Source organism: Melozone crissalis, unplaced genomic scaffold (genome assembly GCF_028551555.1).
Source record: "Melozone crissalis strain CALT ecotype California unplaced genomic scaffold, PUWL_Pcris_2 ptg000039l_1, whole genome shotgun sequence".
NCBI classification, from domain to species: domain Eukaryota; kingdom Metazoa; phylum Chordata; class Aves; order Passeriformes; family Passerellidae; genus Melozone; species Melozone crissalis.
The window spans coordinates 11,048,806-11,074,088 of NW_026535817.1; the positions used below are offsets into that span (position 1 = coordinate 11,048,806).

Below are 25,283 nucleotides of genomic sequence, written 5' to 3' on the forward strand. Positions count from 1 at the left end.
GATGCTTTTATTGGCATATGTATATTGCTTAAATTAATAAAGGATTGTAATTTGACTGAGACTTTAGATATCCTGATCTGTCTACGCTGGCTTCCAGTACATTCCACTTTTTTGCCTACCTTATTTCTAAACTCGTCTGTGTTTTGCAGCAGCCTCTGGTTGTTCTTTTGCTTTTATTCCCTGGAATAAACACCACAGTTAGTTCTTGTTATTTTCTCCTCATGAAGAGGGGAAATCAAGTTGCTGCTCAGTCTTTTTCATCAGCTTAAGGAGATTAAACTCTAAATCTTGGTAGCTCTGCGCTGCAAGCTCTCCATTTTTCCAGCAGCCTCTCTAAAACATGTACACCAGCGTTTGGCACACAGCGTGTCATCACTCTGTTAGCCAATGACATGTATAAAATCACCTGGAGCTTGTGCCTGGGGGTGGCTCATGGTCTGTTTTGTCAGGATGACACTCGCTTCAGAACTGCTTTTTTCCAGGGAATGCTTCCTCAGTCTCTGTTACTCACGGTTAAATATGTATGACTGTGGTAAAACTCATGTTGTCTGACCACAAAGTTAACAAAGAGCTCATCCGATTCTCTGTGCATGCTCTGTCCTTGTTGCCCTTTCCTGCTCCTTGCTTTCTCTAATTTCTCCCAGCTTTCAAAGCTCTTTCCAGTCTTCTTGGCTGCAGTTTTATTAATTTATGTGTTTTCTGGAGCTCAGCCAAATTGACTGGCAACAGGCAGCTGTCTTCTGCCTCAAGAACTTCCTCAGTTCTAATGAGGTTTTACTGGCCTGACTCAGAATGTTACCTGAAACAACACGCTGCTGTCTTGCACCTAATTACAACAGATTTTAATTATCATTGATTCTTAATTACACTGACCTACAGAAAATATGAGCCAATTGTAGACTGTTGCATTGTCAGTTGCATTCCCAACTTTTATATAGATTCTTCTAGAGTGTTGATTTCCCCCATTTCAAACTGTACAATCAAACTGAGATGTAGATTCTGAAGGAGGGGGATTTATTTATTTGTTTTTATTATTTGCTCAACTTAGGGGTAGGCAAAGCCATATGCAGCTACAAGGCAGGTCTGATTTTATTAAATCGTATAAAATTCAGGAGTAGCTGGGATTATTGGGCAAGTTTGTGTAAGGTGTTCCAATTCTCCTCCATTCCTAGTTATCACTGTTTCATTTGTAATGTATTAAGGAATCACATTTTTCAAGCATTTCACGAGTTTTTTTTTAATATGCCTAGCATATATTTTTACAGAGAAAAACATGTTTCAAAATAGTCTGCATCTCTCTGATAGAAATAGCTAAAATGAGTTCAAAATCTCTAAATGTTTAAAGAGAACAACATAGAATCTAAAAAAAAAAGGAATATGGTCTGAAGCTTTTTATATTTCCAGCCTGTAGATTAAGTAGGTGATACCCTTCCAGATACCTATTTGTTATTGTGTTTTACCCTCCAGTACCCACCTTTTCTTAAATATTTGGTTATTCTCTCTGGTTTTGCATTTTTGATGCTATTTCATTTCTTACATAGCCAGTTCTGAGTCCCGAAAGGAGACTCCATCGCCACTGTATTAATCTCTGTGTGCTAAATGAGGTTTTATGTGTTTCCCTGTGTACTCTGTTTGTGACACTTGAATACCAGTTTTACAGGGATGCTGGGACTGTTAGAAAAGGCCATTGTTTCAGAGTGCAGTTGGATTCAGGCCAGGGATTTAACCCCATTCCCAGTGGTAAGATGGAATCCTGCTTATAAGTATGTTCTCCAGTGGCATTTGTGGTCCCACAGTGGTCTGGGGAGAGCTGCAGGGGTTGTTTTAAAGGGAAGGGTGATGTGCACAGCTGCTCCTGCCATCCTTCCTAGTGAAGAAGGGTTTTTCACTGCGAGTTTTCCAGTCTGGAGCAGATGACCTGTCGTGTTGTAGGTGACTGGTACGAGCAGCTGTACCCGCTGGTGGTCACGCTGAAGGCCTGCATGGCAGAGGTGGTGACCAGGGCCAAGCAGTCCATGGCCTTTGTCCTGCTCCAGGAACTTGCCTGTGGCTTGCCCCAGTGCCTGATGCTGACCCTGAGGAGAGACATCGTCTTCAGCCAAGCAGTAGGTTGTCTTGTGTCGCTCACTTCCTTCTCTTGCTCTAATTATAAGCATACTCTTCATGCCAGTGTTTGTGGGTTTCTTTCTCATTGGTTTTTTTTTTTTCCTTACAATTTGATACAGCTTTTTCATTTATTTTCCATGATATTCACCTAAATAATTTATAATGTGGTAAGAAATTAAATAGTAAGTAGAAATCCATGGTACTGGCTAGGCAGCATCCAAGCCAGGGAGATTTTTTCTCCTGGTCACCTTGGAAATAGGGAGAAGATAATTTGTTTTCAGTTTGTGGCAGTGTTTTAAGTGTTTAAATACTATTTGCATGTCTTTCCTTAGAACTGTCTTTTCTTGGCACATAACTGAAGCTCTTTATGTCTTCTCCTGTATATCATGTTTTTTTCAGATAGATTTTTTTTCTAAACATTTCACTTAATTTCTCTCTTAAGTTGGCAGCTGCCTAGGAGATTCAGTTACATTAGATGTTGAACCACTTTCAAATCCATCAGAATTCACATGTTTAATTCACAGTCTTGCATGTTTGAAGCCTGACAAGTGAGGTTCTGGTCTTATTTATGTCAGTGTAAATAACACACAATGATACAAAACAAATTAAGCTTATCTAATATACCTTAACAGAATATTTCACTACTTTATACACCCCCAAAAAACCCATCAAAATACATTATTATGAAATCATGTACTTAGTCACTAAACAGAAATACCTATGCTGATTTCTCAAATATGTAGGTGCTACCTCTGTTGTGTATAATGATAGCAAGCCTCATTTTAACTGTTTGTCTTGTAACAGTTGAAATGTCTTGTATCTGTTTGTCTTGTAACACTCTTGCACATGTTTTAATTATCTTTACAGCTCGCTGGATTGGTCTGTGGTTTTGTAATCAAATTGCACACAGGTTTACATGATCAAGGATTTTTACAACAGCTTCACACTGTTGGATTGCTGGTGCAGTATGAAGGACTCCTTAGCACATACAGTAAGTATTGCTCTTGGACAAAGTTCCTTATGTTCCCTGCCCAGAAGTTACCCAGGAAGTTCTTATTTTAACCTCTGCTCTTTTTCCAATAATTTGGCTTGCTGAATCAAATCTTGTCCTTACAAGACAGTAGACTGGCACATAATAGCACAGCTGAAGTCATTGACACTGTGTTGTTAATTCTGCAGCAAAAGTTATTAATCTGTTTCATTCTGAGTTGCTCAGAGAACATGGCCTGCTTATTGTTCCATGCAGACCTGACCCAAAATAGCAGGTTTATAAAACTAATGCAAATGGAAGATTTAAACACTTACTGCTTTTATCAGCCTCGGCCCTGATCCCCAGTGCTGATAATGTGAAGATAGCCTGAAAACAGTTTCATAGTTTGTTACACATGCCATTATTTGATATGTATTAAAAAGGAAATTTGGAGGGAGAAATTGCCTTATGTTTCAAACTTTGAACTAGATCTATTGGAATCATTCCCTGAATCAGAGATTTTGACTAAAGTAGAGGAATTTAGCATTTGTGCAGCTTTATTATGCAGTTGCTCATTTGGAGATAGCTGTCTTCTCCATTTTACATGATGCTTGTTTTTATTCTCAAAACCTTTGTCCTCCATCAGCAGGAAAGCCTTTTGAAAACTTTCAGAATAGACAAAAATGGCTTTTCTGAGGTTATTTTATGCCTATATAGAGCAGGCTGATTTTCAGAATTGCTTAATACTCATGGTTACCATTTAGGGCACAGAATTGTCTTGAACAGCAGTTCAAGAAATGAGTCTGGTTTTATGTAGGTTACTGTAATGTGGATTTAGAACTGTGATTTTTAGATGCACAGACTGGAAAATATATTGCTTTGCCCTGACCTATACAGTGACTGATCTGCCAACTCTGTTAATAGTCTCTTTAATCTTTTCATGTAGGTGAAGAAGCAGGGATGCTCGAAGACATGGCTGTGGGCATTTCAGATTTGCAGAAAGTAATGTTTAGAGTAATTGAAGCCAAGTCAGAAGATTTTTTGCCTATTATAAGTGGAAGGCGGTAAGAACTTTGTTTCTTGGAGCCCAGGAAACTGAGCTGCAGTTTTAATCTGTAGCCCATGAAACCCGTCTAATGGTTTTCTTGTTGCTGAGTTCTGTTTTATTGAAAGTGCATTGTTTTACTTTTTAGAAGGTGAGTTAGTAGGGATTCTAAAAGCCAGTAGGCTCTGGGTTACTCTCCTGATAAAAAGCTGAAGTTCCAGTTACTAATACAGATTAATCTGAGCAATGTCTGTGTTGTGCAGAGCTGCTGGTGCATTATTCACACATGGATACTGAACCCTGGACAAGTGACAAGGCCATTGTTTACAAATGTGGTCTCTAACTGAGAAACTTTGCTTTTGAATGTCCTGAATTTGTATTTCAGCATGAGAAATGAAATTGCAGTTCCAAGAGTTAGGCCTTGATTATTTTTAAGATGGAAACCAAAAAACTCCGATGCCACTTAGTATTAAAAACTTAGTAGTCACTTTTAAAAATGGAAGCCTTTTTTAGCTGCTGAAAATCACACAGGACATAGGCAGTCTCAGAAATCCTTGTACAAAATCACTTATCCTTTATGAATCTCACGTGAGTACTGCTGAATGTCAGGACATAAACTGCAGTACTCCATTAATTTTGGCTATTTGAGGGTTAACAAGATTGGAATGGATTTTTCATCTTTATTATTTTTCTAGTCTGAAGCTCCAAATACTTTTATTTTGCAAAAATCACTTCCTTAATAGTATCATTGCTCTTAAGATGACTGTAAATTAAATTCAGCTAAAAGCAGGAACTTTTAGAAAATATATGTTTCCTCTGAAGGGGGCTTTCACCACTGATTTACTTAATTAATCTGGATGATTCACTCTCATCATATGGGCTTTCTGAGAAGGGATTGAATAAATAACAGGAAGGCTGGAATATGATAGGCAATACATTGGGAATAATTAAAATTTTAAAAAAATTTAAAAATAAAATCTACAAGGTTTATGTGGAGGAGTCCCATTCCTCTTAGAGCTGTGATGAGACTGCTCCTATCAAACAGCATTGGAAGTCAACTGTAAAAAGAAAAGATGAAAATGTGAAAATCTAGTTATTTTCTAATAATTTTTTTAGAAACCCTCCATTTTTATTTTGGTTGTTATATGGTATGGCTCAATAAATGAGAGTGAAAGACTGTAGAAATGCAAGACAGAAAAATCAAACTACAAATTCTTATCATGAAGAGTCAGCATATTTACTTGTAATTGTTTTTTCTAGGAAAGTGCTTAAACCTGACCTTCTGTGTACACAAACAAATCAATCCAAAGTGTGTGGCACTGTCTAGCAGTGCACTGATCATCTGGTGTGGGTGGTAGACACCAGCCACCCAGGGGAGGTGAAATTCTGTTCAGGAGCTCACATGCTTTTATTAGAGGCCATTCTTTTATTAGAGGCGCTTTTGGAACATTCTTTATGGAATCACAGAATATTTTGAGTTAGAAGGGACCCATATGCATCATCAAGTGCAACTCCTGGCCTTGCACAGGGCTTCCCAAGAATCACACCCCGTGCCTGAGAGTTCAGATGCTTCTTGAACTCTGTGAGGCTTGGTGCTGTGACACTTCCCAGGGGAGCCAGTTCAACCTGCTCAACCATTCTCTGGCTGAAGAAACTTTTCCTGACATTCAAGAACCCCATCCTCACTCTTGTTTTCATTTTTCCTAGTGAACATTACATTATAGAGGTCCAGCTCCCAGCAAAGATGTTTGAGCTGCTGCCACAAGAGATTAAAGAGGGAAAGCTGCTTCGCATGTATCCAGTGCTCTTTAATGTTGGAATCAATGAGCAGCAAACACTGGCAGAGAGGTAAGGAAAAGTCACGTTGCATTTTCTGTCCAAGTACTCCATGCTGGTACAGGCTATCTCTCAGGATTAGAAACAAATCTTCTTTGTTATTTGCTCTTAGACAATCTCACATTGACTCAGTGTGTATTTTCAAAGGTATTAAAGGAAATAAACACAAGCTATGAAGCAATGTAGAACAGTGAAAAAGTCCAGATGAAGATAAGATCATAAGCAGGGCTCCGTTTCACAGAGTTGGTGCCATGTTTCTCTTGGATACAGGTGCAAAATGGATTTCTATTTCAGATGCAGAATTTTGGTTGTATGCAGTACTCTGAAATTCTCGCACAAGTTTGAAAATTCAAAATTCTTACATCTTGAAGATAGGTTTGAAGAGACCAAACAAGTGATAAGCTAGAGAAATTAGTACTCCTCTGCAACAGATTGCTGGAAACTAATTAATTAGTATAATAATAGTCATGGATTCACCAACATATTAATTTTCTCTTCCAAGAGAAGGGTATCTGTCAGTCATGTTAAATTACCACATTTGTGCAGGGCTAAAACTGCAAAGTAGAAGTCAAGATGTCAATACAGACAGCTACTTTGTTAAAACTTCTTTTCTTTTAGCTGCTTTTATTAACAGAGCGTCCAAAATACCTAATGCTTATCTTGAGGTTGCATTTGCTCTAAGCCAAAAGCTTATAGCAAAGCTGTAGCTGGAGTAATGGAGGGAGACAGTGAAAATCCTTAACCTGGGTAATAGGCAAGAAGTTAAACACCACAGGATTTTATCTCCTGTTCACTGTAGACAGCCAAGTAAACCCAGTCTTTTAAAGAAGTCTACTAAAGAATGCCATCAGGTAGCTTTGTGAATGTTTATGGGACACTTCTCCAAGTTGAGTGGTGATATGTGAGAAAATTTAGGCAGAAAGTTGAAATGGGAGGCATAGACTGAATCTAAAGACAGTAAAATCTGGCATTTTACTGTGAAAGAGCTGGATAGCTGGTTAGAGAACTTGGAAACTTCTTGAAAATGAAAATAGGTTATTCTGATGACATAAAGAGAAAAGTGCTGAGAGGAGTGACGTGGCCAAACTCATAATGTGCAAAACCAACAAAATCAGTCATCAGACGCTCAAAAAATAAGAGGTAAGACTTGATGTGGTAAGCAAGAAGCAGGCTGGTGGGAGCTTACACGAGTGAGATAGGCAGGAAGGACTGAGTTATGAATAGTCTGAGGAAAAATTTGACAACATTTAGAAATAGCCTGATTACCTGGGGGCTTGTAGAGGAGTTGGTATGAAAAGATGCCTGGCTTGCAAGTGAAGTGGCAGGAAGTGTTGTTCCCACTGGTCATTTTACATTGTGTGCAAAGAAAGCCATAGGAGAAAACAAAATAACTGCATATTTATAAATATGGATATGTACTAATATCTACCAAGAAAATAAGTTCAATGCAGAAGCAGCTTTAATGCATGCAGTTACAGTCTGCTTTTGTCTTAATTCAAAATGCTGCTTAACTCCTAAAGTTGTACATTTGTTTTTGAGACTGAAAACACCACACATGATTTATGGCTTAAAATATGGAGGGGTTTGTGGGATAAAGAACCTGAGAATATAAAAACATTTTTGTGGCAAATTTCTAAGAAATGTTACTCTATTAGAAAAAAAATCTTTGAATTTGTTTTTTGATAGAATACACTTGAGAATGTTTCCGATTTAAAAGAAATGTTCTCATGTGACAGTGCAGCAATGGCTACTAAGGAAGTAGTTACATCTTCTCCCTGTGGCCTGTTGAAATATTTGCTTCCCTTGTTCCCAATTTAGCAGCATATTTGGTATCTTCTGATCTGTGTCCCCTTCTCTCTGAGTTTCTCACTTATCTGCCCATGCCTCTCTTCCTGTACTCCTCCATTCCCGTTTCAAATCTATTCTGAAGATGAATTTCAAAACTTTGGCCCTAACTGTCATGGGGACATTCGTGTCTTTACAATCATACCTCCTGTAGTACCGTGAGATTTAGTTTCTTGGCATGTGAAATGTGGCTGTTGTAGAAATCTTGGTCTCAGAGAGAAAGATATTTGTTTTTATAGCTACAGTTATTTTGTAGATAAGCTTCTCTTCCATCTTGTGTCACTTCCATATTATCCAGCTCTTACAGAAATTGATATGCTTAAGCAGTAGCAGCACTAAGAGATGGAGAGTTGGTGTTCTCTGCCTGTGGTACCCAATTTTGGAATTGGAATTCCCCCAAAGTGCCTTTCCATTTATTCAAGATTTGTGAGGGGAAAAGAATAAGTGCCTTATTGCATGTTTGTAAATAGATTGCTTTGTTAATAAACTTTTGGAAGAAGTATGCATCAGCGATGATCTCGTTTCCAAAAATTAATTCCAAAGCATACAAGAACTTAACTACTGCATGTTTGACAAAATCTAATGCATTTAGCACCAAAGTTATTTCTTTATGCAAAGAAATAACTATGAAGGATAATTTATCTTTTGTTGTTATTGTTGTTTGTGGGTTTTGGGTTTTTTTCATAATTTATTGTGTATTTTCATAGGTTTGGAGATACCACTTTGCAGGAAAACATTAACCAGGAAAACTTAGAACTTCTCAAAGAATATTACAAGTTATTTACAGAAAAAATGCCTCCTGATTGTGAGTACAAAATAATGCAATGTCCAAATTGGTTTGAAAAGCTTTGAGTAGGTAGAAGGTTATAAGACAGTAATATTAGCAGAATCCCATAACTTGTTCCATAAATTTAAACATTTTGTACCTGTACATGACCCTGCTGGTCTCAGGAGTGATTTCAGGCCTTGTGCCACAGCAGAAACTACAGAGAAAATGAAACAGAGGAATGATGAACTGAACAGCTATTTTAAGTTATTAAAATAATAAGTTTGTTAATATTTCATGTAGAGGACAGTCTGTTCCTACTGTATTTTTACATAAATACTTGGTGGGAAATTTCATCAGCTTCAGTCATACTCTCTGTTCTTATTCTGAAAATATGTTGAGGTTTGGTGAACCATGGAGAAATCTGCAGATCAAATACAAGCAATGAGCCACATCATCATTATATGAACGACAAGGTTTCATTGGAATAGGCCCTGTATTCCACTTCTATAGAACTTCTGTATTATAAACATAAGCATTACTATGCTGTTCCTCTGATTGCCAGAAGCAAGGACTGAAGAAAACATCTGCATCAATCGAATCCTGTTAGTTTTAATGCCCAAATTATAGTCCCAAATGTGGGAGATTTAACTGCCTGATGTCTAAATGCTATGTAAAACTTTGATACCTCACATGCGTATGTATACGTGTTTATCTCTTATATCAGGATGATTTTAATTTGTTAATCATTTTGACAGAAACAAAAGCCCTTCCTAAATGATGGGCAGGATGCCCATCCATTCCCCCACAGACCTAGTATTTATTTCCAGGATGTCTACAGAGAAACTCATACAATAAGTTGGGTGATTAATTGAGGGGAATCTTGCTAAGAAAACATCCTCGAAAAACTAACCTCATGCAGGTTAGGACTAAGGTAGATCTGCTACCTCATAAATGGATTTTATTTTATAAAAGCAAAAATTTGCATGCAGACAGTATTGGCTACTTTTCATTAACACAATTTAAACTTGTACTGCCTTCCTGAAGGATTATTAGTGAGCCACACAGTTCCTGGACTTCTTTCAGACTGTGAAGGCTTTTGAGAACTAATTGTGTCTAGTTCATCGTGTATTTTCTGGTTATTATAACTTTCTTGCTTTTTTTCTTTACCTTTAAGAACTCAGTCTCTTCTTTATACAATTTTTTGTGGAACATAAAGCACCTTTTGGTTCCACTGCCCTTCCCAGTAGCTCCCTGCCAGTATACAGAGTCAGTCTTTTGCCTTGGAGAAATGTGCCTTTTAAACCAGCCCCCTGGGAAAAAAAGGGAAGTTCTCAAACTTGTTCATTTGTGGCAGGACTTGATCCCACTCCTGTTCCCCTGCCTCTGGAAGACAAACCTCCATACAAGGCTGGCAGCAACCCTGGTGCTGGGGCCACATGAGAGGCATTCAATATTGATGGCTTTTTGATGGTTTTGTCCCACCTATCCAGATAATTTCCTATAATGCCAAATCTGTGCTACAAAGTAAATGCAGGACTGTGTTCCCAAAGCTGTCAGTTCCAAACAGTGCTCAAAAAGCCCAACAGAATTTGAGCATTTGCAGCCCTATTTGCCAGGCTGTTGGATCCACCCTTGGCAGCCTCCCTGGCCTGCTGCCTCATTCCTATATTCCCTTTCAAAGAATTCAATTTCCCACTCCCTGAAAGGTATTGCCACCTTCGCTGTTAGTTTTCCTCTTGTGTCTGTATTTCTCCTTGGCAATAATAGTCTTGCTTGTAACTAAGCATCCACTGACTTTCTGTCTTGAAGATGAACATACACTTTGTCATTTACCCATTTGTTAACCTCTTAAATTCTTTTAGCAGAAACTGAAAATAAGAGCATGTTTCCAGCAAGGCTCCTACCAAAAATGCTGACCAAATATAGCTCAAAATGGTACTGCTTTTATAGAAATACTAAGACAGTAAGGGTCCAAAAACGTAAGATAGTTGTTTAGTAGTACATAAGTACCTGAAAACAACAAGGCTGTTTGGTATTTCCAGGCTTCTCCCCCTTATTAGCCTGATTTGGTGGTTTGGTACTGTGGGGGACCCAAGGAGTTTAGGCCATTGATCATTTCCAGTCAAGGTGCAACCCCTTTGGCAGTACTGTGAATTAGGAGACTCTTGCTGTACCTGTGCTGAAGTCATCCCTCTGAGATGTCACGTTTTCTGCTGTGACCCAAAGGAAAGCTACTGGGAGCAATAGAATGTTTAGTGATACATTTGCATCATCTCAAAGCATCTTTGCCATTTTGTGCTCTCTGTTTTAAAGAAACAGATGCACCCATAAGTGTAATAGTCTAGCAGAGTGTGATGTGTTTTTATGTGCTCTACATTATCTAATGTACAATCAGAGCTTGTGATACAGAGGTAAAACAATCCACATTAAAATTATTGCAAAACAGATTCTGGATGTACGTTTTCCTCCCTTTTTCTTTTTTTCTTGTTTGTTTGTGAGTTTTTTTAGACAGCACAGTATGACTGGAGCAACTTAGTTCTTTTTGAATAGATTTAAAGTACTTCTTACTATGAATCATGGATAAGGGAAACTACAGAATTTATTAGATGTAAAAGGTAAAAGCCTGTTGATGAGAGGGATCATTCCAACTTGGATCACGTTAGGAGAATGGATATTGACCTTCATTAATACTTCCCTCATTTTTATTCTTCCAATTGAGTATAAGTTTTTGGGCTTGGGTTTGGGGCTTGGGTTGTGGGGTTTTTTCCCCTCACTGGATGGATAATTTACTTTCTCTGCTTGAAGAAATCCATTGATCAATTTAGTTTCACTTTGTTCCACTTGATTCTGGCCCCTTTATTTGGTGATAACTATGATTTAAATTCTTTTTACTTTGCCACCATGAGAAGAAATAATTTCAAAAAACAGATTCTGCATGTTTTTATTGATTTTCAGAACTAGCAAGGATAAATGCAACATTAGAAAAATCCCTCCTCTATATACATATGAAACAGAGGGGGAAATTAAATTGCCTACTCTTGAATTTTTGCTGGAGATGTGGGATAAATTAAACTTCAACTTAAATGCCATACCCAGAACAAGCAGGTAAATTTTTGGATTTTTAGCAAACTTGAAATTATTTTCTACTTCAAAATAAAGCCCCACTTAATTTCAGGAGAAATATACTTTGTTACTTTTTAGAGGGGATACTAAGTGCTGTTTAACCCTTATCTTACATTATAGAAAAATCTAAGGCATATTTTAAAACAAAAACTAGATGTTTCAATTTGAAAACAAAACCCTAATTTTTTACTTTAATTTTAAAAAATAATCATCCCATCAAAGCAGGTTGTAATACACTCAGGTTTTTTTTTTATTTTTCTGATTTCTTTTGAATGTCTGTAATAGCTGATGAACAGAACTACAGCAGAGATTTGATTTTGTTTTTCACCATCCATTTATAAGATAAAGGTTGAAGATACTTCAAATTTCCACGTGAAGATCTTAGGGAGGACAAGGCAATACTCAAAAGACATAAGGTTTGCTTATTCCTTAAATATTTAGCTGGTAATTTCTATCCTGTGTTCCAAAACAAGGCTGTAAATAATAGACCTGTTCTTTACCATGAGCATTCTTTAGTCGGGACAATCATATCACCAACCTTATCAAAATGAGCAACTTTTTTCGTCCTTTTTTCCCAGGTTTACCACATTTTCAAGAACAAAATGATTTAAAGGGATTGCTAGAAAGTCTTCATCAAAATATCCAGGCCAAAAAGAGAAAGAATGTAGAAATCATGTGGCTGGCTGCAACGGTGAGCTCTCTTGTTTCAAAGAAATTGATGAACTAACCATAAACTCATTTTCATAAGCTTGCTGACTTTGTAACTGCAATGGATTTTAAGGAAATGACTGGAAAACTCACTGGTTAAAGGAGGCAGATGTGCTGTAATAGTTTTTTGCAGACAATTTCTTTTTCTCATTTTTTAAACTGGTAGAACCTGCTAGAATTTGAGTGATTTGTTTGATATCCATTCTTTGATAATATAAAATTACTCAAAATAATTTTTAGTGTCCTTGAGGTATGATGTGGGACATGATTGCTTGGTTCCCTTACTTTAACTTTCTGAAATGTGTATTTCTGGTCCTAGTGATCTACACACTGTTATTCTATATTCCATTTATTTATTGAAAAAGATGTAAGAAGAAAACTTTGTCAGTGCAGTAGCTGTGCAATATCACTTTTTTATTGCAGTGGAAGTACAAGATTCCACATATGAGCCCATCACTCATCCAGAATAATTACCTGGGATTTTTTTACTTTATTTTATAAATGATTTTTTAATATTTTAAAATTTTTTTAGGACTCATTCACATTGAATAGCCCCAATGAATCGGGGGCTTCCAAAGATACTAGTGCAAAGAGAATTAATCTCTTCAATGAAACAGTTCTTTCACATAATTATTTAAGAAGATTATCATATAGTACTTGTTTTAAATCCCAGTGCAACTGTTCAAATTTTTAAACAGATTTAACTTTTAAAATTTTCAATTATATGATGGAAGAAACACTCATAGGTTCTCCTTCACTATCCTGTACCTCTTTGGATTCTAAGTAAGATTCCCTTAATTGGTTCCCTAAATTAAACTTTTGAGATTGTCCTCACCATGGTATCACAAAGAACTTAAAGGCTCTAAGTATTTTTTGATTTTTATAGAATTTAATAGTATTTATTGTTTAATAGAATTTCTAAGAATGCAATTAGCATTAGGTGAAGAAACACTTATTTGCTGGACTGACACTGGTCATGTTTCAGTTCATGTTCCAGTTCATCCTGCGAGCTCTCCCATGATAGCCAATGCGGGAAGTTTCTTTTTGTGATTCCTGCTGTAGTTTATTGCCTTGCTGCATTCTCACAAACATTTTGAGGTTTCGTACCATTACACCTGTGATTCCCCAGGGATAGGTGTAAGCAAAGTATTACCTTTTCTCAGGACAGGTTATATCTGGGAAATGGTAGATTTGGGCACAGAAGCTCTCCTTCAATTTTTCTTTTTCTAGTAAAATATCATTTGAAACCATAGTATAAACTAGTGGAATGATACAACCACAGATTGATTCCTAAGAGGAGGAATCATCCTCCAAAATGTCATGTTTCCTTTATGTGTTATAACTTTTTCAAAGTATAAGTGAAAGTAGACAATCCATGGCAGCAATTTGTTAAACTTTATTAATTGTGAGCCATACATTGAACAGTTCACCTGTTGAAAATAAAAACTATGTAAGTTAGATGTGTCTGACTCCATACCTTCACAAGAAGTTAGTCTGCTACATTCATGTTTGTGAGTTAAGACTCACCATATCTTCATTCATCAGGTATTCAGACAATTTAGCTTTCGTTGAACAGGGCAGCTGCTACATTCAGTGAGGAAACGGTGAAGGAACTGTTTCTTTTATAGTTATGAAAGTCCCATGTCAAATTCAGGAATTCAGTGTACTGGTACTAACTTCCAGAAGGTGTTTTCTTCTTGAGAAGTGCTGTAGCTGTCTGGAAGCCCTCGCTGGGCTTGCAGAGCTGTAGGGCTGCGCAGCCTGGTAGGAAGGAAGGGCTGACCTGTGGGGCCTGCCCGTGTTTCAGATTTGCCGCAAGCTGAACGGGGTGCGCTTCACCTGCTGCAAGAGTGCCAAAGACAGGACATCCATGTCAGTGACGCTGGAGCAGTGCTCCATCCTGAGGGACGAGCACCAGCTGCACAAAGACTTCTTCATCCGGGCGCTGGATTGCATGAGGAGGTAGGTGGGGCTCCATGGAACTCTGAACCAGGCCAGGGCTGCCAGCGAACAGAGCCTGAGGCTGGTTCTGAGGGCCCAGCAGAGCCCAGGGCCATGGGCACACAGGGTCTGAGGCTGGTTCTGAGGGCCCAGAAGAGCCCAGGCTGGTTCTGAGTGCCCAGCAGAGCCCAGGCTGGTTCTGAGGGCCCAGCAGAGCCCAGGGCCACGGGCACACAGGGTCTGAGGCTGGTTCTGAGTGCCCAGCAGAGCCCAGGCCTGCCTGCACAGGGTCTGAGGCTGGTTCTGAGTGCCCAGCAAAGCCCAGGCTGGTGCTTAGTGCCCAGCAGAGCCCAGGCTGGTTCTGAGTGCCCAGGGCCATGGGCACACAGGGTCTGAGGCTGGTTCTGAGTGCCCAGCAGAGCCCAGGCCTGCCTGCACAGGGTCTGAGGCTGGTTCTGAGTGCCCAGCAGAGCCCAGGCCTGCCTGCACAGGGTCTGAGGCTGGTTCTGAGTGCCCAGCAGAGCCCAGGCCTGCCTGCACAGGGTCTGAGGCTGGTTCTGAGTGCCCAGCAGAGCCCAGGCCTGCCTGCACAGGGTCTGAGGCTGGTTCTGAGTGCCCAGCAGAGCCCAGGCTGGTTCTGAGTGCCCAGCAGAGCCCAGGCCTGCCTGCACAGGGTCTGAGGCTGGTTCTGAGTGCCCAGCAGAGCCCAGGCCTGCCTGCACAGGGTCTGAGGCTGGTTCTGAGTGCCCAGCAGAGCCCAGGCCTGCCTGCACAGGGTCTGAGGCTGGTTCTGAGTGCCCAGCAGAGCCCAGGCCTGCCTGAGCAGCAGCCTGACTGCTGCTGGGTCACCTCAGGGCAGGCTCTTTGCAGCGGTGTGTTTTATCTGTCATTAACAGTTTGTGAGACAGATATGTGAAATCTTGCAAGGGTCAGCTCACCGACTGTAGAATATGAGCAGTAGTCTGAGCAGCAGTTGCCTTTAAAAAAAGTTATCTTTCAATTTTGAGGGTATTTTAAAAACCATTTGCGCAGTCATTAAATCATTTGTTCGACATCTACACAAACACTCAGAAAGCAAAAGAAAAATTTGTTACACATGGCAATTCTTACTAGTCATGTTATTGAAAAGAAACATCCAAGTAGGTTTGGACTGGTGGTGTTTGCCACTAATACCTGATGAAATCTTTACTGCGCTTTAGAAGAAGTGAATTAAAACATGTTTTATTCTAAATTGCAACTATGCAGAAATTGAGGCTGATATTATCAGGAATGTGTAATTAAAAGATGTAAAGATTTTTCATTACCTGGGTCTTTGATGAATAAAAAAACCTTCTTGAGCAAACAAATTTCAATCATAAAATTAATCCACATGCTAGATTATCTAAAGAAACTTTCATCATTGGTTTTAATGAGCTTAATCATATAGTTTTAATCCTATAATAACAGTTCTAATCACATTGTCAAGAGGAGTTTTAAAATGTGTATCCCCGACACTAGAATAGCATATAACAAAGGTCACTGCAAAACTAATAGAAAATATTTTGGTCAGCCTGCAAAGAAGTAACTGAATCATATCTTAGACTTTTCTTAAACACAAATTGTTTGTATGGTGGCTTTATAAAGATCCTAATAAGTAAACAAGCATGTTTATGGTCTGTAATGGGTAATTCTGGACCTTCATATTTATTATTGCCAGAATAGGTGCTTAATGTGTAGATTAATACTGTAGGTTTGCCCACATAAACCCTTTGTCCTTTGACAAAGATAGCTGCTCTGAAGAGAAAAGGTAATTTTATAAAGAGTAAATGAGCTGAGATGGCTTAGCTGTAGGTTTAGTTTACAAGTGCTACTAATGCAGTGAGATGTGGTGTGTTGAACTGAGCTGTATTGTTTTGGATGTATTGCACCTTGCATAAATCCCTCAGTCTCTGTAGTGATTCAGTGAGTGAATGAGTTTTGTGCAGTCTTTCATAACTACATATTTTATCATTAATGAATTCTGAGTTTTCTGTGTTAAATTTTGTTTGTTGGCATTTCAAATGTTTTTTTTTTTCTTCTGGTATGTCTCCAATAAATACAAAAGTATGTAAGCTACAGTAAGTTACCAGACAGGAAAATAATTTAATTACATAAAATCACCATAATGTTAGAATAGCTTTGAGTAGAGTAGGAGATTGGAAAATTTTCACAGACATAAATATAATTTTAAAAAACCTGAACTTGTTAGTAAAAAAATCTAGTTGGTTTTTGTAGATCAAAATATAAATGGTTTTGAGTGGGTTTATGTCATGTGAGTGATTTGAAAGTTGAGAAGATTAACACATTAGTTATATTTGCAGGCAACAGTTATTTGAAGTCACGGAAGAATGTTGTAAAGGTAAAAAAATCAGAATAATACTTAAAAATTAAACAAGCAAATGGGTATATGAGGTTGAAGCACCATTACAAAAATGTAAAATCTATCATTTATGCTGTAGTTTCAAACAGACAAAAGCTTTATCCTGCTCTTGCCCTGTATATGAATTTCAGAACTGAATTAAAGTAGGTGAAAAATGAGTTACTTTGACTTGGGTGATAGGATTGTCTGAGGACTAAAGCAAAGGCTTTGCAGTAGTGGCAGTAGCATACAAAATAATTTGCACCATCAGGATAGTAAAGAAATAAATCTTCTAACTATGCCGGTTGCTATCAGTCTAACACAATACTAGAGGTTTAAAAATAAAATACAAAAAAAACCCAGCCAAATTCCTCTTTTTCCCTCCCGAATTCAAAATTTTCACATCTAAGAAGAGAACCTATTTTCCTTCAAGGGCAGACAGAGAAAAACTATTTGCCATTTAATTTGCAATTTTAGCAGTTTTTTTCCCAATGAATCTTCTCTAGATCACTTTGTTAAAGTTTGTCAATCAAATCCCTTTGTGCTGATTGCCACAAATTGCTTTTAAGCCTTTCAGAACAAGTAGACATGAAAAATTCAGTTTTACCATCTAGAATCCTAACAGTTTGGGTTGACCTTTGAAAGGCTTCTTTTAAGAGTTAACAGTGGGAGGTAGAGACTGCTGTGAAACTAAGTGAACTGTAGAAGTAAATGGTGATTCAAAAGCAGACTTTATTGGAAATGCCATAATTTTGAGATATGAAAATTATAAAGGTGCCTGCCTGTGTAGCCATTAGACTTTTTCTTTGTCTGCCAGTGGTGACAGAGCTTTTGCAGTGGAAAAGGGAAGCATGCGTTTACAGGTTCATGCTTCCTTGCCACCAGCAGCTTGGAGATGCTGCCCTCCTGTGTGCTGCTGCTTTTCAGCTTCTTCAGGGTGCCCAGAATTTTGAGCAATCCAGAAGTGATTCCCAAAGTTTCAGCGTATTTGCCTTGGTGTACATTGCATAACTCTGTTTTGGAAAATACTGCCTGTAGCTGTTCTTTTAATGACTTAGTTTGTAAGTGGAATTGTTGTTGTTTAGTGATAAACTCTACAATGTTTGTTGCTTCTTTATAAAAAAAGGCTGTACAAGAATGCTTCTATTAGTTCTTCCTTTCACTTATGAAAAATGTGGAAAATGAAGCAATGATGGCAATGCACACTTTATCATTTACAATATGTAATAGATGGCTTTGTCCTCAGTCATAAGTCTGGCCATTATGATGCTGCAATTGATGTGTACCTGGAGCAGCCATTCTATAAATAATTCCACATATTATAATTTCCTTGATATAGGTTTGTGACTTCCATTGATCTTAGTGACAGGCATAGTTCAGAATGAGGAAAATCAATATATCATCCCCTCTGTATCAAGTGCTTGTAATTCACATCATATTAAAATCCTGTTTATAATGTCTCTGCCACTTCCAAGTCTCTTTTTGCAGGCATCAATATTCTTATTTTTCCCTTCACCCATACCTGAATGTTTCCTATCATTCAGTGTTAAGTCTATTCCAAGAGACAGAGAGGCACAAAACTGGTTTACCTGAGTTCATTGCAGTATCTGTCACATGGTTCTATTTTTTTGGTCTTTAGAGCTGACTGCTGTTAAGGGAGGATGGACTGGTGGGCAACGCATAATGAAGTAGCTCTGTAAAAAAAAATTAGATTTTTTTTCCCTTTTTAAAATTTATTTATTTTCTGACTCTATTTAGCTGTATTGTTTCAGTGACAGGATCCCTTTTGGAGGCTGTGGGTCATGAATAACCTCAGGATCTCCTGTCATTGGGCATGTTTCCAATAAAGCCTCAAAGCAGTAACAAAGGCCATGACAAATCCACTGTCTATGGTGAATCCTCCATGCTGTCAGCCTTATCATCGTTCTGAGCTGGGCGCAACACCTGTCACATGTTTCTGACTTTGAATACAAAATTTGACTCAGTGTGGCACACACTGTTTCCACTTGAAATGGTTAAGGATATTTCAGAGTGTCTTAGATAAAGTGCCTATCAAAAATCTCCCTGAAGCACGAGTTCAAAGAATGAATGATCTGGACAACAAGTACTGGGCTTTTGATGAGCCAATTATAAAGAAAATATCTCCTTTTTTAAAGAGCTGTTTGAGGACATTAAAAATGAGTGAGTTGAGGAGGAGGAATATCTGACCTCCACCACCTTTTCTTTCTTCATTTAAAAGTATAAGCGCAGTGCAAACAAAACTTTCGAAAGGCAAGCCTGACTTCCAGTATAGATTTTTACATCATTCTATGGCTCTTTAGAAACTTAACATCTCTATTTGGAGGTGGAAGCTGTAGATGATTTGCATCACCTGATGTGCTGATAGGAGCCTGGGCATTAAGTAACAGTAAGGTCCAGTTTTGGTGCTTTGAACTGCCATCCATCTTGTTTTCTAAAAGTGAATTCACCTGTTGTGATTAGACAAAGCTAGCATGCAAGTAGTTAGATTATTGTAAAATATTGTTTGGTGTTCACTTTTGAGGTTTTTCTAGTTGCTTATGGAAAACTTCATTAATTTTCTCATTCATCTAGTGCTTTATTGCTTATTAAGAGCTTCCATGAAAAACTCAGTCTTAGCAGAAATCAACAACCAGATGTTTATAATCACCAGACTGAGTAATACCAGGTTTCTTCCTGTTATATTTCACTTTGACTAAGATTTCCTGGAAGAGTGTGTGGGAAAAGTCCTGCATGCATGTTCATTATCTATTGAAAATCCAGTTCCTACAGCTGAATTACCATGGCTTTGGCCATGTTCAGCTAAATCTCAGGAAGAACAACACTGCCAAGTCTAAAATGTAGATAAGAAAGAAGCAGGAAATGAGAGTAAGAGGGCAGTAGTAGCATACAATAGCGAGTTAAAGCTATCAAACATGAAATTTCTTCTAGAAGTTACTGGCCTCTAAACCAGTGTTCTTCTCAGAGTAATATAACTTGGACAGGGAGGGCTCATAACTTCCTGTCTGCAGTCCCAGCAACCTACAGACTGTCCAAAGGTGGGAGGGGGCACACAAGGATGAAGCAACCAGCTGCTCTTCCAGACAAGGTGGTTTTGTGATAGCAGATCCTGCATTCCTTCAGGAGAAAGGTGACGGAGTGTCAGGCTATAGCTCTGGCTGCCTTATAAAGGAAGCAGATAAATACATTTCTAGGTTTATCTTTCCTCTCATTTTAGACTCCCTTGATCCCTTCATAAACTTAGTTTCCTATTGTAGGAATGCTCTCTGGCTCAGATAATCATCATTTCTTGTCCAGCAGCCTGGTTTCAGGTTTTTTTTCCCTGAGTCCCATCCTTTGGGATGGAACACTGGCTCAGGGCCAGCCACCATCTCTGGGGGCTAGCCTAGTGCTTAAGATGTACATGACATGAGAGAATTCAGCATTCAATCTCCACATTATCTTTTTCCATTTTTTATTATGATGCATTCATAAGGTGACCAGGCACATTCTGTTATACAATTGTGCTTTCAAATAATTAGGGTCCTATTCAGCTTCAGACACTGGATCTGAATTTTTCTATCTCAGGTTCTTTAGGGAAGGAATCTAAAATCATATTGGATACCAAAATAAAAGGAGAGATGTAATTGTGTGTCATCATCAGCCCCCGTATTTTATAACCATAATTTGAGGAACTGTCTTTGATGTATGGGGGTTTTCTCCCTTCAGTCTGCTGCTTTTTCTTTTTCCAATGAGCATTTCCCTGTTTCTTACTCTCTTGCAGTAACATCTTAGTGTGTGGTATTTTTATAGAAACTCTTCTGACAGTGGCTTTTCTCAGCTTAGTTTTAGCAGTAGTTTCTACTTGTTGCTTTCTGTGGCAGCTCTGGTTTGGTGAGTGACATTTTGTAAGCGTGTCCTTACCATTACAGCAGCCACTGGTGACCTTTCACTGGAATCCCTGGCAGCAACAAGTTGTTTCTCAGTATTAACCTGCAATACAAGTCCTGGTAGCTGTTTGCAGTGCAGTGACCAGAGGAGTTTCCATTTGGATCATTATGTACCTATTATGTATTTCCTACTTTCATGATGTTGTCTGCAGTCAGCTGGAACTAAACCCAGGAATGGAGACAGCAGTATTATATTGCTATCCTATTCTCTAGATCATCCAGAGATAAAGCTGGGAGATAGTTTGGGGAATTTGCATTCTTAGTAGTGGAGGTCTCTGCTATAATTTGTATGAATAGAAAGCACATGTTTGTAAGGAAGTTAATGCAAAGGAAATGTCCTGCCAAAGTGCACAGCCCGCTCCACAGCTGACTCCTAATGATAGAACAGTTAAAGTAGTTTCTGCAGCCCTGGGACTTAGTGGTGCTGCAGTTGTCCTGTGGGTCTAACCAAACCCCTAATGCCACAATCCCTGGGCACTGCTTTGGCTGTGCATCTGCAGTGCTGTTCCCTGCCAGCCTGTCTCCTCTCCCCAGCCTGCAAGTTGCCATGTGTGTGTTGTCTTCCAGCAGTGGGAAAAGCCCTTGGCTTTTCTGCTCTGTTGGAGATGCTCCTAATGCCCCAGGAAGGTGCCAGAGCGCGTTTCTGCCTCTGCAGAGTCTTGTGATTCCAGACAAGGCTTAGCCAAGATCTACAGTCCCTTAGACCACGGAGATCAGAGCGTGGGAAGGGAATCACTGCTCCCTCTCTCTTCTGTTAAGGGATGACATCCTTTGGTATGTGAACCAGCCTCTTTTGCTAGGTTGCCTCTTGCTGAGGGAGACAATGCCTCTGTGTGTGCTGCTCAGGCACTTCACTTACTGCTCCGTGAAATTGTTGTGTAGTACATAGATAAGAAACCTTCCTTTCTGTCCCTCTCATTCATCCTATGGGTTTTCTGATGTATCATCAGCTTTAATTTCATGCTACAGCCTCCCCTTGGCTGCACGTCTCCTTACCCTTGTGGGAACACTGTAATGTGTGAGCCTTCTTATCCCACATTTCAGTTTAGCTGAACTCAGTCCTTGTGCCCAAAGAGGATATGTACACATTGCTGTTCCTTCCCCTCACACCGAGAGCTAGCATGTGCCCTTTGCTTCTAGAGAAAGACAGGCTAAAAAGGCATCATATTATCTGCAATAGATCACTGAGATACACCTGACTTTAAAAAATATATATATTTACTCTTCAGCCCCTCTCCACTCAGCATTTTTCAGATTTGAGGAACTTGTTTAGATTACTGAAACATTGAAAAGACTGAGGTGCAATCTGATCACACAGTCATGTATTTTATAAAACCCCGTTGTAGGATCATCTGGTTAATAGTTTGTGTCCTGGGTGAACTGAAAATCTGATGAAAATATATAATTCCTGTCAAAATAGTGTTGGCTTTTATATTTGATTTGCAGCCATCATTCCAAAGTTGGTGGTTTTTTAATTTAAATTCCTTTATAATTATTTCATAACTGTTGATAGCAGAGCATCTACAGAATACAAAGTAATCAGCTCAGAAAGGTTTGCAGCTTCCAGCAAACTGCCTTGTGGTGTGTAGTAAGTAAAATATGTGAGGGTCCAGAGTAGTTTGTTGTGGAGTGTTTTTCATATGGTTTTGGTTTGGTTTCTTTAGGGTTTTAGCTCATGGTGTTTAACCAAGACTGGCATGGTCTCTGTTCTAAGTTTATTTCTCCTAAATGGTTGTTACATTGAAAGCCTCAGGAAAGCAAATGAAAATGGGTAAAGTGGCACTGTGGCAGAGGCATTATTGGCTGGTTTTGAAGTGATCAAAGTAGCATCAAGCAGAGGCAAGCAGCTACAACAATATCTCATTCTCAAAGATCCATTAAATTATTCTGAAAATCCACAAGAGACTGCTTTGATAATATTGGCTATAACTGGTTTGAGTATTTATTCCACTTGCACTTTTTAAAGTCAAATGTTTTTTGATTTAAAAAGCTTGTAATTGACAACCAAAGGGCAAGAGAAAGAAATGCTCTTGGATCTCTTTCAATTTTAAAGTGGGAGAAAACTAGTACAGAGGTGCCAAGTCCTTTATGACATCATAGTCCTTCCTTTGTTTGAAATTTCATTTGAATCTACTTTTTCTTTAAAAGGGCCTCTTCTCATAGACTGTTTTGCTTTAAATAAGAGTCCTGTTGCTGTACTTGAGTGTGCAATAGCAAAGCTTGTAAATAATGTTCATTACCTTACTGACATTCACTTTTCTGCATAGTACTAATTCTGTTTTCACACTCCTCCTTGCTACTTGGGTTCATGCTGACATAGCAAATGCAGCAATGCTGGCTGCACAATTCAAGGCTCTCTGCCTTCTGGACACTGCTGAACTGGTGTTTAAGCTTTTGAGTGCTGATGGATAGTCTTCCCTCAACATCATCCTGAATAAAATCCTCTCTGGCTTTCCTGCTGTGTGGTAGCCTCAGGGAGAAGGCTGCTCCCTATGTCACCTTTCTCTGTAAAAATTTGCTATCACAGTGATATTATCAGCAAATTTGTAGATAACCACATTAAAGTTAGTTTGACGTTCATTTGCCGTGTGAAGGCGCTTTTTGAGTTTATTTTTCAAGTAAGTTGGCACATATCAGACCACTATGATGCTGTTTATTTTCTCTCCTGTGCCGTGCAAGGAGCCCAAGATGTGCTACCAGATTTATTATCTTCATGTGATGATCTTTGTTTGTAAATGAAATTTTTGGTGGGATAGAAGCTCTAGGAAAATGTAGGTATTTCATACAATGTGATCAAGCTCTTGTTCTTGGTTTTCAGAGAAACTTGAGTGCAGTAACATTTTTCAAATCAGACACATTTTCTTACTTTTACACCAAGGGTATTCACTGGCAAGACAATGCTGGGTACAGTAGTGTAGAAAAGTATTTGTAGGCTTAGCAGACTATTTAAAAATCTTTTTGTGACAGATGTATCTCAAATTTTATATTTTCTATCCTAAAGGCAATCATTCTTCCTGCTATCACAAAGCATCTTCTTTGGTGCAGCACAATAGGGATAAAAAAAAACTCATTTCAGTCTTAACTTAATTCCAATCTAAAAAACTTGCAATGAGGTGGTAATGAACTTGAACTTAGTACAGATTACCTCCTGCATGCTTACACAGATGTTCAAACACAAGACAGATATTTTTGAGACATAGTTCTCTTCTGAGAGTGTTTCTCTCTTGAGCAGATTAAACCCTGACATTTTCTGCTTTGCTTGTTGTTGCAGCGAATACAGTAACACCATTTGGAGTTCACCTCCTAGGTTTGAATTAGGTCTACATAAATTCATACCCAGAAGAAGTATGGCTCATGATTATCAGGATGAGATCCTTGTAGCAAATAATAGGTTGTTGAGATGAAGAGGCTGATCCTCTGATCAGACCAATCAAAGCCATTTGGAAAGCAAAACTCTATGCTAATGTGTAACCCGATGGAATAATGTGTCCACACTGGGCTAGGGAAAGTCTAAAAGCCTTTCTTCAGACAGGACCTACACCTGGTATTACTGTGGGCTGCTTTATGCAAATACTACAGCTTCGTTATTATTGCACCACAAAATGCATTAGGCATCCAATTTCCTTTGTAAATGAAGCAATACATTACTTCAATAGCTACTTTTGAAGCTTTCTGCAACTTAAACCACAGATGTTAAAACTATTGGAATTAAATGAACCCCCTCTGAATTGTAATCCTTGAATAAACTAGAAGGGGTTTTTTAATTCTAAGCTTTATTAAATTAAAAATATACTACAATGGAGTGGAAAAAGTCAAATGATCTTATATGGCAAAAATAAAAACTTGAAGCTCGCTATCCATACTCCATTGGGTATGGAATGCCAAAAGAGAAATAATACATTTCATCTTGTTGCAAAGCCTAATGTTCTGTACCACATCATAATGTAGCCCAAACCTGACAATTCCTGGCTCATAAATCTCTTGGTTTTTCTTTTATTTACACTACAGACAAAAATCAAGTCTGTCCTTCAAAAGTACTCTGTCGTGAAGTGAGCTTGAAAGTTTATGTTGTTATCCATCATGTTTGACTATGTTTATGGTGCTGGAGATAAACTCTAGGCTTGTGAGCTTCATATTTTAGGGGATACAGTGGCAGTGCAAGTATGGGCTGGAGATTATAAAGCTCTTTGAAGATGAGAGGGAAAAAACATTGGGCGATTGGCATTGGAGAAGTTATTTCCAAAGACCACTGAATTCAGTGCAACACTTATAATCAAGCTGTTTCCATCATAAAACTTTAGATAGCTATTGTATCCCAGCTAAGGACTCATGTTCCCAATACTGTCCTACATAGAAAAACTTTATTTGATAACTCTTCCAGACAAAGTTACTTTAGCTTGCATAATTTCAGCAACATTACAAATTCTGCAGATATTTAGCCATTTTGAGTAGATACATGTGCAGAAGTTATACTTCTATACTGAAGAACACTTTTTCAGTATTTCGTTAGATGTTGCTCTAGTTTTTCTACCATTGTGATTTGATGTGTTTTTTTTTGAAAAAGAACTTATAATCAGTGTTCCTTAGTAAAAATATGCAGCTAATAGTATGAATGA

At 38.5% G+C, this 25,283-nt stretch overlaps 1 protein-coding gene across 1 annotated transcript in view; it reads left to right on the top strand.

Annotated features, from left to right (window-relative positions):
* The window catches only part of INPP4B (inositol polyphosphate-4-phosphatase type II B), a 211,284-nt gene that overhangs the window by 173,338 nt on the left and 12,663 nt on the right, over positions 1-25,283 (top strand). The window contains exons 17-23 of the mRNA XM_054283822.1: positions 1,933-2,105; positions 2,974-3,097; positions 4,023-4,140; positions 5,829-5,969; positions 8,510-8,607; positions 12,273-12,385; positions 14,210-14,364. Of these exons, the coding sequence (XP_054139797.1) occupies positions 1,933-2,105; positions 2,974-3,097; positions 4,023-4,140; positions 5,829-5,969; positions 8,510-8,607; positions 12,273-12,385; positions 14,210-14,364 (922 nt within the window). The remainder of the gene's footprint in view (positions 1-1,932; positions 2,106-2,973; positions 3,098-4,022; positions 4,141-5,828; positions 5,970-8,509; positions 8,608-12,272; positions 12,386-14,209; positions 14,365-25,283) is intronic.